This window comes from Saimiri boliviensis, chromosome 2, assembly GCF_048565385.1.
Source record: "Saimiri boliviensis isolate mSaiBol1 chromosome 2, mSaiBol1.pri, whole genome shotgun sequence".
Classification (NCBI taxonomy): domain Eukaryota; kingdom Metazoa; phylum Chordata; class Mammalia; order Primates; family Cebidae; genus Saimiri; species Saimiri boliviensis.
In genome coordinates this window covers 209,388,727-209,402,576 of record NC_133450.1, presented here as the reverse complement: position 1 = coordinate 209,402,576, position 13,850 = coordinate 209,388,727, and the positions used below count along the sequence as shown (strand labels likewise).

General features: G+C 39.4%; 1 protein-coding gene across 9 annotated transcripts in view; it reads left to right on the top strand.

Annotated features, from left to right (window-relative positions):
- Positions 1 to 13,850, top strand: part of ASTN2 (astrotactin 2) — a 959,402-nt gene that overhangs the window by 712,037 nt on the left and 233,515 nt on the right. The window contains exons 1-2 of one of the 9 annotated variants that reach the window (XM_074395244.1): positions 211 to 537; positions 1,035 to 1,049. The exons of 7 other annotated variants lie outside the window; for them this stretch is intronic. In XM_074395244.1, coding sequence (XP_074251345.1) covers positions 459 to 537; positions 1,035 to 1,049 — 94 coding nt within the window. In that variant the 5' untranslated portion in view covers positions 211 to 458. One more of the 9 variants, XM_039475067.2, reaches the window with a different exon arrangement.

Here is a 13,850-nt window from a genome sequence, read left to right as displayed (position 1 = left end):
CCGTCACTGAGCCCCGCCCCCCGAGGCATGCTGGGGCTTGTAGTGCCGCGGGCCCGAGCGCGCGCGGGGGCAGTCGGCCCTGCAGCGAAGAGCGTTCGTCTGAGAACCCGGGGGCCTTAGCAACACGTCTTCCAGTTTTCCGCCTCGTGCAGATGAAGAAACCGAGGCCCACGGGCGACACAGACCTGCTCAAGTTCACTCAGTAAGTCAGGAGATAACCCAAAACGCGTTTCTGACTCCAGTCCCAATGTCTACCCCTTCACAAAACGGTGGCTTTCAGGGTAGTCCTAAACGAAGCCTTGGCACCCCGCTGAGTCTCAGCTTTTCTATCAAAGAAATGGGCCGACGGAAGAATCAAACCTCCATTCTGGGGAAGTCGAGAACTGGGACTCCCTGGGAAGGGCAGTGCTTCGGCCCCATGTTCTGTGCTCGGACACAGCGCTGCCCTAGCTTTATCCATGAACACAGGGCTCTGTAAAGGAATGTTTTGCCTGCTCAGCTGGGAGGTCGGCAGCACAGGGAGTCGTGGGGAATACTGTCCCTGCAGACAGAGCTTCCCGGGAACCCACACCACGTCTAGTTTTGGAGAGCCAGGGGTGAAGGTGGAGGAGTCTTACCCGGTGGGAGGTGGTCTGGCCTGAGATTTGAGGGAATCTGGGGCACCTAGGCGTCTGGCAAGGGCGAGGTCAGATAGAGGACTGGCTGGCCATAACCTGCAGTCCCTGAGGTAGTTTGGGAACAATCACATGCTCTCCAAGGTGACCGTACTGCACAGCTTAGGAGCACAAAGGAGTCTGAAGTAGGATGGTCTTGGATTTGAAATGCCACTTAGCTATGCGACCCTTGCGCAATGATAAAACAATAAAGGAGAACAATAACGAACACCTTTGAATACTTGCTGTCTGGCTACAGCTAAGGACTTCAGGTGCGTAGCTCACTAAATCCTCCTAAGGACCTCATAAAATAAAGCAGCTGATGGTTAGCCTACACCTGTTGTGTAACGTAGGTGGTTACACAACAAACCTGTGCCTAAGTGTTAGAGCCCAGATGTGTACCCGATTGTATCTGGGAACCCACTCTCTTAGCATTGTTTACTCTCTCTCCCCATTTTCTAAATTTCTAAATGAAGTTTGCTATGAAGATAAACCAATATTATCGTAGTTTGCACTTGGTAAACTGTATTTGAAAAATTGTAATTAGGTAGGGGATAAGGGAGAGGCGGTGCCAAATGATTTCTCACTCATACTCCCTTCTCAGACGAGTTAGGGAGACTTTGCATTCTTTCTTCGTTTTTCCCACAGTTATCAGCCCAATGTATAAATTTCGGACTGTTCATAGTCTTACACATATACATGTTACGTGTGTGTGTGTGTGTGTATACACATACATGTATCAATACAGACATACTGATGTTTCCCTAATAACAGAAGAGTGTTAAAAATATTCCTGGGGATCTATCTCAAGTGTTTTGAAAAAAAGAAAAAAAAAAAAAGAAAAAACAACTCTCCTCTCTCTTAAAAAAAAAAAACAAACATCAAGTGTTTGACTTTTTTAATGTTTAAATTACTTACCAGTTAAATGAATTATTATACTGCCCACAAAGTCTTAGAGTAAAATAAACACTCTAGGAAATGCACTCATTTTTATCTTATACCTTGACATATCGTGGCACAATATTAGAATTCTTCTTACAGAGGTATTTAAAAAATAATCTTTGTGAAGTACTTTAAATACTTTATTTTTATTTAAAAATATGTTATTTTTATCTTTATTCAACATTTTAATGTAATAGATTTTTATTTAACACTTAAACCACTTGTATCAGTGTAACTACCCAAGGGGTTCACCTTACCCACTGCCAAGACAGAGCTGATTCATCAAGACAGGGGAATTGCAATAGAGAAAGAGTAATTCACGTAGGGCTAGCTGTGTGGGAGACTGGAGTTTTATTATTACTCAGATTGGTCTCCCCAAACATTCGGGGAACAGAGTTTTTAAAGATAACTTAGTGGGTAGGGGGAAGCCAGTGAGCCAGGAATGCTGATTAGTCAGGGATGACATCATAGGGAGTAGAAGCTGTCCCCTTGCACTGAGTCAGTTCCTGAGTGGGGGCCCCCAAGATTAGATGAGCCAGTTTATAGATCTGGGTGGTGCCAGCTGATCCATCAAGTGCAGGGTTTGCAAAATACCTCAAGCACTGATCTTAGGAGCAGTTTAGGGAGGGACAGCATCTTGTAGCCTCCAGCTACATGGCTCCTAAACCAGAATTTCTAATTTTGTGGTTAATGTTAGTCCTATAAAGACAATCTAGTCCCCAGGCAAGAAGGAGGTCTGCTTTGAGAAAGGGCTGTTACTGTCTTTGTTTAAACGATAAACTACAAACTAAGTTTCTCCCAAAGTTAGTTCAGCCTATGCCAGGAATGAACAAGGACAGCTTGGAGGTTAGCAGCAAGATGGAGTCAGTTATATCTCTTTCACTGTCTCAATCATAATTTTCCAAAGGTAGTTTCAGTCCCTCCCTTTGGGTTTTATAACACCTTAATCTTAAGGTGTAGGTTATGAAAATGGAAAAATGCCATTGGTCACTCTGGCTTCTTTTTGCTGACAGGGGACCTAGTGGGAATGGGAATAAACCCCAAGGTGAGGAGAGTCAGACTGCTTTGCAACTGTCTGAGCATACTCATGCAGGCCTGGCTGGGCTTGCATGACAATAACTCTCATCTATAGTTTTAGCACAGCATTTAAGTGAATAGCCTACTATAAGGTAAATACCGGAGTCCTAGGATGAGGAGTACAATCCTGAATTTTAAAAGCAAAGATTTGAAAGCATTAGTTTGGGGACTTCTGACCCACAATGAATTTAGGATTTAGTCAAAATTGTAGAAAAAACTCAAGGGCAGCTAACAATAGGGTTTCTTTTGAAGCATATTTTTTCTCTCTCCGGACCCCATTTTTATTAAAAACAAATCATGATAGAACTGATTTGGCCTGGTTATTTGAATAAAGTGCAGAAAGAATAATTATTTTTCACTTAAGGTCTTTTTTGTTTAAATTGGCTTTGATGGAACTCTGTTCCAAGAGGAATCTCAGATAAAACTTTTTAAAAACTAAGCTCAACCATGGGTTTGTACCCTCAAATACCTGAATTGGGTAAATTCCTCTCTTCTCAAGGTCCCAAGATAACTTGAAGTTCCTGGGTCTCTTAGAAAGTGACATTCCTTTTTTTTTTTTTTTTTTTTTTTGAGACGGAGTCTTGCTCTGTCACCAGGCTGCAGTGCAGTGGCACGATCTCAGCTCACTGCAACCTCCACCTCCCGGGTTCAAGCGATTCTTCTGTCTCAGCCTCCTGAGTAGCTGGGATTACAGGCATGCACCACCATGCCCAGCTAATTTTTTTTGTATTTTTAGTAGAGACGGGGTTTTACCATGTTAGTCAGGATGGTATTGATCTCTTGATCTTGTGATCCTCCTGCCTCGGCCTCTCAAAGTGCTGGGATTACAGGCATGAAGCCCCACGCCCGGCCTAGAAAGTGACATTCTTTACTTACCACAGGTCAGGAAACTTTTACAGGGACTGTGTAGACAAGGTATGATGTTAGACTTCCCAAGGGGCTTTAATTGACTCTATACATTAACTTTGACTCTTTGAAGGAAACATGCCATTCCAGTGAAAACTTTGGTAAAATAACCAACTTCTCCAATTGTGTCCTGTTACAAAAGAAAACAGATTCTTATTGCACTTAGGCAATTAACTATACTGCCATAAATTGAGAATACTTACAAATAGTTTCCATATTCTGAAGAAGTCAGGTAGAGAGAAACAAATATGCTCCAAAATTTTTCACAGAGTATTTTTTTACTCACTTGTTAAAAGTTGTAAATAACTCTAAAGAAATAAGCTATCTTGACTCTTAAAATGAAAGGATTAGCAGTGTTTAATACATCCACTATCCATGAGAATCCTAGAAGTTTCATTTTTTCCTCTATCCCAATTAAACAATTTTTAAAGTTACCTGAGACAAAATGTGTCTAAAGACTTAGATGACAAAAGTCTATAGCCACTATTAAAGCTACAGTTGACTAGGAATCTTGGTTACTTCTGTGACATACAACAATTTTATATAGCAATTATAATTACCAATAATGTACTCTATGTCAGAACTATGCCCTAAGTGCATGCAGAAGAAAAACTAAAAAAAAAAAAAAAAAAAAAGTCAGAATTATAGAAGTTTCCTATAATTTTTGGAATTCATAGTAACATATTTATACAAATACAGTCTAAAGAAAACCAAACACCATTTACTCTCTAATTTGGAAGTTTCTCCTTGATTCTAATGTCATAATCTCATTTTTAATCAGAACTGGCATAAGAGTGGCTTTTAAATTTTACAGCTGATTATGAAACCATCTTTTAAAGACGACCAAAATGAGACAACAATTATAAGTGTATGACAAAACATTTTAGGGCAGCTACACTTGAAGACATGATTGACAAGGAAATTTGATACCTCTGTGGCACGTAGTCATTTAACATAATAATTATTACTGATAACATATATTAAGTCATATTAGAATTATAGGAGTTTTACGTAATTTTGGAACATATGCCAATAACACATTTACACAAATGTTCCAAAGAAAGCCAAATACCATTTCATATTTGACAGTACTTGCTGTATGAGTCTCAAATGAAATAAGCCAAATGTCATTTCTGGACTTTAGAGGATTTAATATCTAAAAGATTAGGCTAGAAAGAGATATAATTTATAATTTGATTTTGGTAAGTGTCAAATATGAAAGGTTTAAAACACTGATATTACAAAATAGAATCCCAGGTCACCATAAGTCATCCATTTGGCCCAAATGATAACTTCAAAAATTTTAAAAAAGAAAACCCTTTACTTTGATAGAGGAGACTTAGCTTTCCAAAGAAGACCCAATAAAGATAGCATGAGGCTGTTTTATCTCTTTTCTATCTTCCATTTTTATCCCTGCCATTTACCCAGAGGGAGAAACAAAACCCTTTGATTATCTTTTAACATTTCATAAAAATCATCTTCAAAAGAGAAAATCAAATTTCATGTTTGCATTAGTGCATCTTTAATGTTAAAACTAGTTATTTAAATAAAATTTTATGTCCAGTTTTAATTAGTTTGACCATAAGGTAAGATTTTCATAAACTTTTTAGAACGCTTTACAATTTTCCATCAAACAGATGAATTTTTGAATTTTCTAAGAAAACCCTGTTACTCAGACACATGGACCCAGATTCTGGCCGCACATCAGTATGATTTTAATGTTTTATCCTATGGAGAAAAGCTAAATAATTTCTTTCAAATCTTAGCCAATTTGTTTATACCCACAGAATTTTTTTTTACAAGATCAACCTTTATAAACCCTTTTCACTTTGCTTAAACCTTCTGTTTTGTTTTGTTACTCTTGTAGGTTAAGACAATCTTTAAAACCCTCTGAACTAGACAAAATTACATTCTCTTTATTAAAAGCCATATTCCTGTGCCTTCTTATAATCTTTTACCAAAAACACATCCCCTATGCACCTTGTATGTAAAACTGTTTCTCCAGTGGTCTCAATAACCTATTACAATGTTAACTCTTACCAATTTTTATTTTTAGTGAAAAACCTGATAAGTAAGCAGTTTTAATTATGTACTAGGGGTGGCACCTAGGGCATCAGACTGAAGTGAAGATAAGGTCTGACTCTTTTTAGCATAGCTAGTGGGCATGGCTCTCCATTTTTCTCCAGGCCTTATCTATAATCTAATTCTCCAAAGTAGGTAAATCGAACTATTTTCAAAAGTCAAGGAAACAGTTTGACCTTAAAGCATTTAATAAATCTGATATCTGACCTTGATTGAGTCCAAGTGCCTACATTTTTAAGACATTTTATTTTACCAATAATCCTTAAAACCATCTTTATTTCCAAAAGACTGCTAAAGTCATGTGAACAAAAAGGCATTACAATTTCTATTTTTTCTGATAAAATATTTGATTTAAGAGCTTATTTTTCTAAGCCAATTAATCAGAGTTCTTTATAAATAAATATATAACACATATAAATAGACAGGCAGAAGATTCAGCACTTGTAAGATTTTTTATTTGCCAGTTTCTTAATTGGATTACTGCCTTCAGGATGGAGCTCTTGGAGGAATGGGGCCAGGAAAGCATGCATTTTTAGGGCCAAATAAGCAGCAAATAAGCAACTAAAACAAAGATGGATCCCCAAAATGAAGGGTACCATTTTATACTGCCTCCTGGGTCCCCAAAAGGAGGGAAATACTATGGGAAAAGGCAATGCAGTGCTTCTACCCTGCATTTCATTGCAAGACAACTCAAAGCCAATCAGCCCATTCTGTTAACCAGCCCATCTTTCATGGGAGTCTCATCTCCCAGTAAGGAGTGGGGATGTTTCCTTATCTTCTAGGTGGCCAATAGCATGCTTCTCTGATCCAAGTGTGCAGAGTCAAGTATCCCTCTGTAACTACCATTGGCCATCACTTAAAGTATATTTCCTACCTAGTTATTACACACCAAAGCTCTTTTATAATGCCAAGTAATTTCTGATACACCCAAAACTAAAAACTGTCAGGTAACATAATGCAAAACAGAACAATGTTTGATTTTGAGAGGGATCTATCCACTTTTAATTCCTGGGGTTTAATGAGGACAACATAGTGTTTTTGTTTTCCAAAATGGAGTCTGTGGCACCTCCTCTGTTTTTCCCAAGGAGGCCCAGGCTACCAGAAGTTATCTATGGCCTCTCTTCTGTACATCAAGAGTGGCAAGACAAAAAAATGAGGACAAATAATTCAGTAGACTGAGAAGGAACAAAAACCTTTTTCCAGAAAAACAAGTTCAAAGAAGAGAGAGAGAGAGAGAAAAAAGGCCTTTTAAATATATCTATAGCTTGTTTATCCACTTTTAATTAAGCTGACTTTTAACCATAGTACTCCTTAAAAAAAAGATTCTTTCAAATCTTTTATTACCTGACTTTAACCATGCCAGGTGGCCAATATTTCTAGCTTCTAAACTTTACCAAAGGTAACCTCCTAGGTGCTTCAAAGAATGATAAGTAGTTTCTTTCTTCTTTTCGTTTTTCTTTCTTTTTTTTTTTTTTTTTTTTTACAAGATTTAGAATTTCCACAAGGTAGTTCAGAGAAAGGAAAATTCAAGAGAGGAAATCAGAAACTTCCATGGGTTGGGGGTACTCAATAAATGGCAATGTTGCACAAATAACCAGAAAGGAATCATTCCATAAGCCAACAATTGAACCCAGGCTACCACTTTCAAAAGATAAAGGCTTAGCTACTGAGCTATACAGCATTGAGCAGTTTTATGGCTTTTCCCAGGAGCCTAGAGAAGCCAATTTCAAGCTTGCAAGGCTTTTAACTGCTCAAGAAATTTTTTAGAGCTAACTATGGCAAAAGCCCCCAAATTTCTGTCCTCTGGGTAGTGTAAACCAAAAGTATCCCCACATAGTTACAAGGTTAAGCTCTTAAGGACACAAGACAGAAATGTTACACAGTATTGGTTTTAGGGACCCATAGCAAAGTTTGTCACTGACCAGCCTGTCAAACTGGCTTGCAAAGCAGGCTTATAGAGGTCCTAAACCCACATTCTATCCTGTGTTACCCCTCTTTCCATTATAGAACACAGAGAGACAAATTCTTAGCATAAAGTATACAGATTAGATTAGGCTACAGCCTAAGACTAGCCTCACAAATCCTTCTTTCTATTAATCAAACCCTTGCAGAGGACACAAATAATTTACTGTTTACTCAGACAGAGAAAGAGTGAGAGAGAAATTTGACTAGTAAGAATTTCTTACCCTTTTTCTGGCATACCAAGTTTCCAGGTTCCCTTTCGCTGCAGCTACCAGAAGTATTGAGTGGCTTCTAATGACCCTGTTCTCTTGTGTTATAGCTGTGGGGTTCAAGCCACTTTACAAGAGAAAATCACCCTTCACTGTTTTGTGGAACCGTAGACAAGATTCTTAATTTGCAAGATGCTGTCCAACAGGGCTGCATGAGGAACCAAATTAACATTTTTCCATTCCAGCAAAATACACATAACAAAACAAACATTAGTTACCTTATTCAGCACCCACTATGAACCTGGCAAAGCTCAAACTTTTTCCTGTTGGTCTCTGTTGTCTCTGTCCACTCCGGGTGGGGAGGCATGACTTCTGAATGGTAATTCGAAATGGGGTCTCTGGGCAAGGCCAAGAGCAGACAGTACAGGCCTGTTGAGCTTTCTTTAGAGTTCGCCAAATGTAACTAGACAAATAAGGAGGGTTCTCTGAGTTAAGCCTGATGGACTTCCACCATCCTTCTGAGATACCCTCTACATATACAAACACTCACAAAGACATGATGGACAGAAGCCCTTCCAAATCAGAACCAATAGCTGACTGAGAACTCCAAGAATATCTCTTCCAAACTTTCTTTCCATTCTCCATCTGAGAAACTTCCTCTAAGTCCTCCTGATTGTGAAGTCTCCCAGACCAAGACGACTCCTACCAGTTAGAAAGAGCCAACAGAGAACTCCCACCAAGGAGCCAAACAGACACCCCGCAGTGAGGCTACAGACACCCCACCGTAGGGCTACAGACCAGTTGGGAAAAGGAAGAAGGCATTGGCAGCACCTCAAATACCAATCAAACACCCTATAATGGAGCTACAGACATTCATCCCACCATGGTGCTATAGACAGACACCCTGTAGTAGGGCTACAGTTAAGGGACATTGGCCCAGGACTATTTCTCCATTGCAGTTAAGTCCACACACGTTGGATTGGCACTGCCCCACCAATAGAGTGGCAGAGTTAGCCCCAGTCCAAAAGAACTAGGCAGCCACTTAGGCTGGCCTCTGGATCCATCACTGAAGGGTGGCGTGGGCACTGAACCACGGGCAGGTAGCCACAAGGGCAATTCTGGATGAGCCCCCAAATTTGTAACCACCCAAGGGGTTCACCTTGCCCACTGCCTAGACAGAGCCAATTCATCAAGACAGGGAATTGCAGTGGAGAAAGAGTAACACAGAGCTTGCTGTGTGGGAGACCGGCATTTTATTATTACTCAAATCGGTGTCCCGAGATTTGAGGAGCAGATTGTTTAAGGATAACTTGCTGGGCACGGGAAAGCCAGTGGGTCAGGAGTGCTAATTGGTCAGGGATGAAATCACAGGGAGTCGAAGCTATCTCCTTGCACTGTGTCAGTTCCTGAGTCGGGGACCACAGATAGGATGAGCCAGTTTATTGATCTGGGTGGTGCCAGCTGATCCATTAAGTGCAGGGTTTGCAAAATATCTCAAGCACTGATCTCAGGAGCAGTTTAGGGAGGGATACCATCTTGTAGCCTTCAGTTGCATGACTCCTAAACCACAATTTCTAATCTTGTGGCTAATGTTTGTCCTACAAAGACAATCTAGTCCCCAGGCAAGGAGGTCTGCTTTGGGAAAAGGCCCTTACTGTCTTTGTTTAAACGATAAACTACAAACTAAGTTTCTTCCAAAGTAGTTCAGCCTATGCCCAGGAATAAACAAGGACAGCTTGTCAGTTAAGTTAGATCTCTTTTACTATCTCAGTCATAATTTTGCAAAGGTGGTTTCATCAGTTTGCTAAGGCTGCGGTAACGAAGTACCACAGACTAGGATGCTTAAAATGAGAAATTTATTCTCTCACAGTTCTGGAGCATAGAAGATCCAAATCAGGGAATCACCAGGGCCACGTTCTCTTCAGAACTTCTAGAGAAAGATTATTCCTTGCCTCTTCCAACTTTTTGTGGCCCCAGGCATTTTTTTTGCCTCATGTGAGCATAACTTCTTTCTCTACTTTCTCATGGCATTTCCTCTGTGTCTGTGTCCACCCATTCTTTTAAAGCCACCTGTTATATTGGATTAAGGACCTACCCCACTCCAGTATGACATCATCTTAACCACTTACAACTAAAATCACCCCACTTGCAAATAAGATCACATTGTGATGCACTGGAGATTATGCTTTCAATATATTTTGGGGAAGGACATAATTCCACTGATAGCACCACCCTATGAGCTTAATATTGTTTTCTTCATTTATAAAGAAGATCTCTAGTTTTCTTTTATTGTCTTTAAAATAGAGGTAACAATAGCTAACACAGGATTGTTGAGAACAAGATGAGATAATTGTGTCACCAGTGAAGGGTGTCCAGGCTGTTCAAAGAATTTGGCAAAATGCACAAACAAATCAAGGGGAATGAAGGGATTTATTGAAATTGAAAGTACACTCCACAGTGTTGGAGCAGCCGCAAGCATAGGGGCTGGAATTTGGGGGAGTTTAAATACACTCTAGAGGATTCCATTGGTTACTTGGATGTTGGCTCTATGTAAATGAAAAGGATGAAGTAAAGTTACAAAGTTATTTACTTAGCCTATGCCCTTTGGAGAGGATGTTTCCTGTTAAAGCTTACCTGTGAGTCAGCCTTAGGTTCCCTGCCTCCAGACCCTGTTTTCCTGCCTCAGTTGGATGTAAAACATTTAGCTCTTTGCCTAATACGAAGTAATGTTCATTATATTACATTTGTTATCATTAATAATATAAAATAAGTTTGCTTATTAAGGTCACCATTGTCTAAAAAAGTGAGGGGTTTGGAATCAGACACAACCCCAATACCACCCAGCTGGATGGTTATTTTAGGGAATAGATGAAAAGATAATTTGAAATAATCCTTGGTACCTTTTTGCAACTGACAAATTCTATAACTTTGGGCAACTAACTTAGCCTCTCGATACTTCCCTTTCCTTCTCTGCAAAATGGGGGATAATAATTACCTACCACTCAGAAATGTGAGTGTTTAATGACTTAATAAAGCAGGCCAGGCATAGTGGCTCACAGATGTAATCTCAGCATTTTGGGAGGCCAAGGCAGATCACCATGCTAATTTTTGTATTTTTTGTAGATAAGGGGTTTCACCATGTTGCCCAGGCTGTTCTTGAACTTCTGAGCTCAAGCGATACACCTGCCTCAGCCTCCCAAAGTGCTAGGATTATAGGTGTGAGCCACTGTGCTTATTTTATTTTTTATTAGCTAGAATTTTATTTTCATTATTATTATTATTTTTTGAGACAGAGTCTTGCTCTGTCACCCAGGATGGAGCGCAGTGGTGCAGTCTTGCCTTACTGCAACCTCTGCCTCCCAGGTTCAAGCAATACTCCTGCCTCAGCCTCCTGAGTAGTTGGGACTGCAGGTGCATGCCATCATGCCTGGCTAATTTTTGTATTTTTGCCAGATATGGGGTTTCACCATATTGGCCAGGCTGGTCTCAAACTCCTGACCTCAGGTGATCCACCTGCCTCAGCCTCCCAAAGTGCTGGGATTACAGGTGTGAGCCACCAAGCCTCACCTGGAATTATTATGAAACAATATAAAATTTTATCTGTGTTACTTATCTGTCATTATATGACAAATTACCTCCAAAACTTTGCCACTTGAAACAACAGATATTTTTTTCTCTCACAGTTTCTGTGAGGCAGGAATCCAAGCACAGGTTATCTGGTTTCTCCACTTCACAGTGTCTTACAAAACTGTAATCAAGTTAATTGCAGGAGATGTGTTCTCATCTGAAGGCTGAAATTGGGAAGTATCCGTTTCCAAGAAGACATACATATTTTGAGGAGATTCAGTTCCTAAAGGGTGGATGGACCAAAGGCCTCAGTTCCTTGCTGGCTTTTTACTGGAGACTGCCCTCAGTCCTTTGCCACATGAGACTCTTCATGACTCATTTGGATATTTTAAAGCCAGCAAGAGGAGTCTGCTAATAAAATGGAAGTTACATCTTTTGTAACCTAATCATAGAAGTGGCATCCTCTCAATATTGTTGCATTCTGTTGGTTGGGAGCAAGTAACTCAAGTGAAGGAGGTTGTAACAGGTTGTAAATATGAGGAGAGGGGATTGTTGAGGACCATTTTAAAGTTGTTTCCCCTGCAACTTGCCCTTTCTTCTTCCATTTTTATTTCTTTCCTCTCTCCTTTTTTAAAATTATCTGTTGGTCTACTTAGTTCTATTTTTTGCTTAAATTCTGACACTGATCTCCATATGATGTACTCAGCCCCTTTATGTTTTTCAGCCTAGCCTATACCTGATACTTGGTAAGTGATCAATAGATGTTTGAATGCAATTTAAATTTAAAGCATGAAAGAGCATTTTAAAAGAGTCAACTTTATCAACCACCTTAATATAATCATGTTTTTTATATTTATCTAATTGTAAACATTTACTGAGTTCCTCTTTCTCTGCTACTATATATCTATAATAATGCTAGGTATTCAAAAACTTTTTTCCTAATAAATATAAATTTTGGCATTTTATTTACTTAATATGAAAAATGTTTGAAATCATTTTTTTTTTGGCCTTTTTAATTGTCAAACTGGCTACCTAAGAGTTTGTCATGTTGACAGACTCAACTTTGAACATTGAACTAGCTTAAGATTGCTTAAATGTCCTTGCACAGATACATTTTTTTTCCCATTTCTGGTTTATTTCTTGAGTTTATATGGAAACAACTTGTTCTGAATTTTGAAGCTATATTTTAATATCATATACATTTATATTTATTGACAAACCAAATTTGTAATGGTTTGAACTAGTGTGGATAGTCAAAGGTCAGAAATAATCAAACACTGGCTGGGTAGGTGTTTAATACATGTTATCACCCAGAGAAAATTCCCTGTACAATGCTAACAACCACAATTCAACTCAATGATAAATCAGGCCGCTGGGAAAATTTCCCATAGGCCTAATTTCTGCCAAGCCCTACATCTCAGGCCCGGTCCCAGAGCTCCTCTTTGCTCCAGGATTTCAGCCAGCTTTCCTCTTTACGGGGCTGCCATTAACCACTCCATCAACTGGCATCTGCAAGACTGCCTGGCCACAGACAAAGACATCATCTCCTTTACCCAACCCCTCACCTCCACCCAATGTATTATTTTCATGTCATTGCTTATCTATTCTTATGTCTTATTTTGAAGAATAGGAAAATGTTATTGCTTTTTTAAAATTTAAAATACAACACATAAGAAATCATTGATAATCTGGATTTCATTAAAATGAAAAACCTCTGCTCTGTGAAAGATCATGAGAATACAAGCCAAAGACTGGGAAAAAGTATTCGAAAAAGACCTGTCTGATAAAGGACTGTTACCCAAAATATATAAAAAGCTCCTAAAAGTCAATAATAAGAAAACAAACAGCCCAACTTAAAAGTGGACTGAAGACTTTCATATACATGTCACGAAAGAAGATAGACACGGCAAATAAGCATATGAAAAGATGCTGCCCATCAAGTGCTGACAAGGACGCAGAGCCACAGGAACTCTCGTTCATTGCTGGTGGGACTGCAAAACGCGCAGCCACTTTGGAAGGTGGTTTGGCAATTTTTTACAAACCTAAACATGCTGGGTGTTTTTGTTTTGTTTTTGTTTGTTTGTTTTAGATAGCAACTTTTATTGAAATAGAGAGCAGCAGCATAGATCCTGCTCTCTGTAGAACAGGGCTACTCCATAGGCAGTATGTCCAGAGTAGCAGCTCGGCAGACATGTTTATACCCACTTCTAATTACATGCGAATTAAGCAGTGATTTATGCAGAAATTCCTAGGATAAGCAAGGTAACTTCTGGGTTGTGGGATAGTTGCCATGGAAAAGGATGGTAACCTTTAGGTGTTGCCATGTTAATGGTGAACTGACATGGCACACTGGTAGGCATGTCTTTTTTTTTTTTTTGAAATGGAGTTTCAGTCTTGTTGCCCAGGCTGGACTGCAGTGGCATGATCTTGACTCACCACAACCTCCACCTCC